This window comes from Malaclemys terrapin, chromosome 24, assembly GCF_027887155.1.
Source record: "Malaclemys terrapin pileata isolate rMalTer1 chromosome 24, rMalTer1.hap1, whole genome shotgun sequence".
NCBI classification, from domain to species: Eukaryota; Metazoa; Chordata; order Testudines; family Emydidae; genus Malaclemys; species Malaclemys terrapin.
This window is the reverse complement of record NC_071528.1, coordinates 16,271,816-16,277,815: the sequence shown is the minus strand read 5'-3', so window position 1 is coordinate 16,277,815 and position 6,000 is coordinate 16,271,816. Positions and strand designations below refer to the sequence as shown.

General features: G+C 67.1%; 1 protein-coding gene across 1 annotated transcript in view; it reads left to right on the top strand.

Annotated features, from left to right (window-relative positions):
* The first annotated feature begins 361 nt into the window (after positions 1-361).
* The window catches only part of SSBP4 (single stranded DNA binding protein 4), a 46,639-nt gene continuing 41,000 nt past the window's right edge, over positions 362-6,000 (top strand). Inside the window, exon 1 of the mRNA XM_054013394.1 lies at positions 362-562. Coding sequence (XP_053869369.1) covers positions 507-562 — 56 coding nt within the window. The 5' untranslated portion in view covers positions 362-506. The remainder of the gene's footprint in view (positions 563-6,000) is intronic.

Here is a 6,000-nt window from a genome sequence, read left to right as displayed (position 1 = left end):
GTGTGCTGGGCGAGGTGCTGGCAGTGGGTGCTGGGAGCAGGGTGCTGGCGGCACCATGCTGGGGCTGCCCATGTTAGCCTTGGGTAGAGTCTGAGGAAGCACGTGTCAGTGTGGTGGGGGTGAATGAGGGTGATCGAGGGGGGCGCCAGGCCGGTGGGTATCACGGTGGGGTGTGTGCACCGGGCGGGGCGGGGAGAGTGTGCGCGCGTGCAGAATCCCCCGCTCCAGCCTCGGCGTTGCCCTTTTAAGAGCAGAGCCGGGGCGGGGGAGGTGGCGCCGTTCCTGGAACAGCCAACAGAGAGGAGAGAGAGAGCGCGCGCGAGGGCGAGCGAGCCCCCCCCCCCCCGCCCGGTGCCTGCGCGGCGGTTTCAAGCTCCCCCGCCCGAGCGCCGCTGCCGGGTTTGCGGCCGCTGCTCCGGGCCGGGGCCGGCGGGGTGGCCGTGGCTATGGGGCGCTGCGCCGGCCGCGCTCGCTGACGGGCGTGCACAGGCGAACCCGGCCGCAGCATGTACGCCAAGGGGAAGGGCTCCGCCGTGCCCTCGGACAGCCAGGCCCGGGAGAAGTGAGTCCGCCGGACCCCGGCGTGGGCCGGCAGCGGGGGGCGCGTGGGTCCCGTTCCCCGCCCCCTCCCCGGGGGGGCTCCACGCGGGAAGTTTGCCGGGCCATTGGGGCCGGAGTGGGGCGCCCGCACATGGGGGCGCAGCCGGCAGCCTCTGCTCCGCTCGCCCTGGGCTGGGGGCGGCGTGGGGCCCCCGGCGGGGCCGGGCCCGGGGCAGCGAGTGGGGGTCGGGGGCTTTGCCCCGCCGCGGACGGGAAAAATCGGGGGCTGCAGCCGGCTCAGAGCGTCTCAACTTTGCGCCGCCAACTTTGCGCTCTTGGGGAGGCGCAGGGGCCGCCCGGCTGGGGGAGCAGAGCCGGGGGCCGGAGCCGGGCGGTCCTTGCGGGGACTCGGATCGGGGGCTCGGGGGGCCCGGTGCGCAGGGCCGGGGCTGCGGGGGCTTGGCTCTGAGAGCCCGGGGAGGCGGCGCCCAGCGCGGGGGGCTGCGAACGGCCGCCCCTTGGGTGACTGCAGGGGCTCGGCTCCCCGGGGCCCCCGGCCCTCCCGCGAGGAGCGCCTGGCCCCGGCCGGGCTGTGCCCGGGTCTCCGGGAGCGGGCGGGGGGTCAGCAGTGCCCCGGGCAGCCCGGCGGGGGTGAAGTGGGGCGGGGGAGGTGCGGGGCCCCCGTGCTGCTGCTGGTAGCAGGTGTTGGTCCTGTCGGGGCCCCGCTGGACCCAGACCCAGTCCCCGCCCTGCTGGGGTCTGGGCAAAGGGGACTGGGCAGGAGGAACCCGCCGCTCCTGGGCGCTCAGTTTTGTGCCCGTCTCGGCCCGAGCCGCAAAGCCCGACTGGCAGCGGCCAACCGAGGCAGCAGGTTGTCCTGTGCCCCCCGTACCCCGTCCTCCGGCTGAGATGCACAGAACCAGGCTGTGGCTGGGCACGTCCAATGGGGGGTACAGGATGGGGGGGCTCTGTGATTGGGGGGGGGGGAAGTGCCAGCTTAGCCCTGGGTGTTGGGTCTGGGGGAGGTGCCAGGTTCGTGCAATGCCTCCCCATGTGCAAACAGACTTTCCCCTGGGGGGGCAATTACTCTGTGGAGAGCCCTGTTCCCCTCCCCCCCCCCACCTCTGCCCCGGGGCAGCTACCAGCGGGGGCTTTGCGTCCGTGCCCAGGCCGGCCCATCACGGCTGTCGTGCGCTGGCTGGAACGGGCCCGTTGGCTCGGTGCGCAGCCTGAGCCGTGGTGTTCGCTGTCAGGCAGACGTGGGATCCCGCAGGGCGGGGGGTGAACCTCTTCCTCAGGAGACTGGCACTCGGACCAGAGAGTGAAAGGAACCAGCCAGAGACCCTGGAGGGGATTGGTAGCCCCCTCCCCCCAAAGCCTGGCCCTTTCGGGGGGACTTGGGATATTATTTCAGCTACAAAGGAAGACAATGCAACCTTGGGACCAGACGGCCGCTGCTGTCGTGCCTGCCCCTGGAGCTGCCCGGGGCTGGCGGGTGACAGTTGGGAGCCGGGGGGTTCCTGTAGGATGAGGCCCATCTCCGCCAGTGGCTTTGTGCGTGTCTGATCCAGGGGCCAGAGGGTGCTTCGCGGCCCGTTGGCTGCTGCTGTGAGGGGGCCAGGAAGGCTGCGGGTGCTGGGACGGAGGGGCGCAGGGCTGGAGCGTTTGCTTTAGGAAACGCTGGGGCTGCTGCACGAGCAGGGAAAAGGCCGGACGAGGGAACCCCAGGACCGAGCTGCCCCCCGCGGTGCCAGGGCAGGTGCTGGTATTCGAACGGAGTCCGGCCAATTCTCCTCACTTTGATTCTGGGGCTGTCCTGGCTCAGAGCCTCTCCTCTCCTGGGGGGTACAGAGAGCAGGGCAGGGGAGCTGCCGGGGCGGCTGAGTGGGCCCTGGGGTGCCAGACTGGGCCCTGGCTGAGTCACTCGCGTGAGCCAGACGCTCGACCCGCCTTTGGCGCCGGTCGGTCCCGTTGAAGCAGCCGCGCTGACTCGGGAACAGGTGAGCAGCATCTTAGCGGCGGCTGCTGGATCCGTCCTCGCGCTGTCACTCGCTCATTCATAAAAGCGGCTCCTTGAGAGCCAGGGACGCGCCTCCTACGAACACAGCAGTCAGCCTGGGGGGGGCTCTTTGCCTGTGTGCGTCTGTCCGTCTGCCTGCCCTGTGCGTGTCCGTTTGTCACCACGTCTCCCTGGCAGGTCAGTGCAAGACCCTGTTCTGCTCCCTTTCCCCAGGCGATGCCAGGCCAGGAGGGCCGAGGGACCAAGCCCAGCCTGGCCCCGGGGGGGTTCCCCGGCCCCATTGAAATGTCTCTGGCTTGTATCTGGAATCCAGGGGAGAGGGTCTGTTCCATGACATGACCATTCTGGGGGGTGGGGGGATTGCAGGCTGGCTCAGCGGTGCTGCGGGTTGTGAGATGTGGGGTCCCAGCTCCCTAGGCGGAGGGAATGGCTAGAAGAGTGAGTGACCTGCCACGGGGCCTGCGGTTCCAGACCCCGGCCTGGTTTAGTAACTCAGGAGGGAGGGGGTGGGCGGTCGGTTCCCCCGGCTGGCTGGGCTCCACACAGGGTTAGCTGCACACAGGGGGTGACTGCATTGGAGTCAGTGCAGCTACTCAGGCGAGTTTACTCACTGCAGGATTGGGGCCATGGTCTTCCTCTCGGGGGGAGGGGCTGCTTCCCCCCCCCCCCCCGGCTTGCTGGCTGGGAGCCCTGGTCTTCTCGTCTCTGGGCTGGAGTTCAGAGCTGGCTGTCTGTATGTGGCCCATGCCAGCTTCCAGGCTCCTGGACAGGGGCATCGGGGCCCACTCTCCCCGCACAGAGCCGTTCTCTTCCCCCCCCCCCCGCGGTGCCCCTGCTGTGTCTGCGCTGGCGCTGCCAGTGTGCCTGGTGAGGACAGCTGGTGCTGCTAGGTTAGGTGCCCTGGCCCCGTGGGCACCTGGGGCGGGCAGAGCTGGGAGCTGCTGCTGCAGAGGCTGGGGAGAGAGATGTCCGAGGTTGGGACTGAGCCTGGGGGAGATACCAGGGCTTTGGGTGTCGACGACCCTTCTGCTTTCCCTGGTGTGGCAGGAGGAGAGTGAAGAGCGGGGAGGGGGCTGGAGGGAGACAGGAGTGGGTGGGGAGTGCTGCCCGTAGGGGGCCCATCCCAGCCAAGTCCCGTAGTGACACTCACCAGCGATTGTTCCCGTTGTTTTCTGGGCTTGGTTGGTGATGGCTTAGAAGCTGGGATCTCAGCTTGGACTCTCTGGCATTGGTTTTCCTCCAACACTTGTGTGCACATCAGTTTGTTATTGTAGGGTTGCCAGTAAGGGCTGAGCCTGCATGCACTTCTTTGTTGTTGTAGCTGTCATGGGGACGAGGCCAGTTCACCTGTGACTGAGCATCTGTCCCCCAGCTGAGCTCTAAAGAGGGCACCGGGGCCTGGGGGCCCAGAGAGTGCCAGGGCCAGGCAGGCGTGGCAGAGGTGAGGGGGACCAGGGAGCTGTTGGGGAGACTGCAAAGTGATGAATACGATCCGTGAGTCCGGGCTGGAGCTGGGGAACCTCTGGGGAGTTGCAGGAGCTCCTGGGAACATGGGGTGATCACGCCTGGCTGCGGGAAGCCAAGCCTGAAACGGTGGATCCCAGCAGCCGGGGCAGGGCTTCCTGGTGAACGAAGCATTGGGGGGGGGGGGAGAGGTGAAGCCCCCTTGCAGCAGGCCAGAGTGGGGGTGCTGGGAGGAGCCCAGGGGATAGGGTTTGGTGCTGGAGGGAGGATTCAGAGCAGGGGGTACTTGCAGTGGGCAGACCTGGCTGAGTGGAACTGCAGGGAGCCCTGGCCTGGGGCTGGAGATGGGGCAGGGGGGATTGAACCTGGGACCTCTCAGGTGGACGTCCTGGAACGGGGGCAGAGAGGCTGGCACCAGCCTAGACCTGGACCGGTGGGAGGCTGAGCTGGAAGTGATGTCCCTGGAGGGGGCATGGCAGTCCGCTGGGATTCGCTGCACTCGGGCGTTTGGGGACGAGGGTTCTGTGGGTCGGCTCGGGGCTGCCCTGCAGCTGGTGAGCTTTGGGCCTCCCTGTGTTGGTGGGTTATCGCAGGTGAGCCCTGGGTGTTGGCTTTGGGTTCGTTTGTTTTGCTTTACGGAAAACTTTGCATTGGAGCGTTTTCACTGAAGCGAAAACAGCTGAAAGCGAGCCGGACCCTGCCAAGGCCCCAGCCTTGCCTGTGGGAGGTGCTGCTCTCTGGAGTAGCAGGAGCAGGCGAGAGCCGTGCTGGGGGGAGGCCGGAAGGTGGGCGTTGTGCCGCCATCCAGGATCTCTTGGAGACCCCAGAGCATCACTCTGGGAATCTGCCCCATATAGACTGTCTGGGGCCCCCCTGCCCTCACCAGCCCTGGTCGTTCCAGTCTGTGCATCCCTCATGTGCCAGCCAGCCACCTCCTGCAGCCTTCCCTCCATGCAGAGGATGAGTGGGGTGGGATAGTATGGCCTTCCCGGGGGGGGGGGGGTGTGCCTGCTCAGAAGATAGTGCTGCTGCCACTGCCCCCCACCCTTTCTCCAAGAACTTCCAGGTGTCTCCTAGAGCGTTTGGCCTTTCGCGGAGCGTAGGGGGAGAGAAAAGAGCTCAGTGCCCATGGCTCCTTCAGCCCTGGGACCCTGCCCTGGCTGCCAGCCAAGGTGGCCGTTCACTTTCGATGGGAGGCCAGTCTGGTGCCTCCTGTCCTGTTTGTGCGTCCCTGGTGCTGTGCGGTGCTGGGCGAAGGGTCTGGGTCGGAGGGTGCTGCTAGCTGCAGGCCTGGTTGGAGATGTGGTTTGCATTGATTCTCTCCTCTGCAGCAAGAGGCTCCCCGTGAGAAAGCCCAGAGCAGCGCCCCCCACTGGGGGAGCAGTGCGCCTGTCTCCCTGCCCTGGGGGGGGGGCAGAGGTAACTGCAGCTGTGGAACTGCAGATGTCACCCCAGCAGAGGCGGGGAGTGGAGCCAGCCCCGGGGTCTGTGCCTGGCTGTGGGCACCGGCTCTCCGGGGTTTGTCCGTTCCTGGCCGCTGCTCCGGGAGGGGAGAAGACGACATGAGGGCCGAATTGTCTGCTGAGGTTGGGTTGCACCAGCTGAGGATCTGGGTCTGGGAAGCAGGGGCTAGAGACTTTCCCTTGGACTGTCTCAGGGAAGTGCGGAGCGGTTGTTCTCTGCAGGGTCTTGCCCACAGTACTGTGTGCGGCACAAACACCGAAAAAAAGGACCGGCCCTGCCGTCTCGAATCAGGCTGTTGCAGATTGTGCCTCCCCGCCCCCAGAAGTCTAGCCTGGCGCCCATCACCATAGTATCTGGGCTCCTTCCACGTCCCCAGTGGGCTCCGTGGAGTGTCTGACCCCCCTCCCTTTCGGGGAGGTTTGTGTTGGGCTGGCTCTTGTCAGAGGCTGTGTCCTGGGGCTGTCTGGGTGGAAGGATGCTCGCGTCACTCGGGCTCTCCAAGAGGAAGGCTT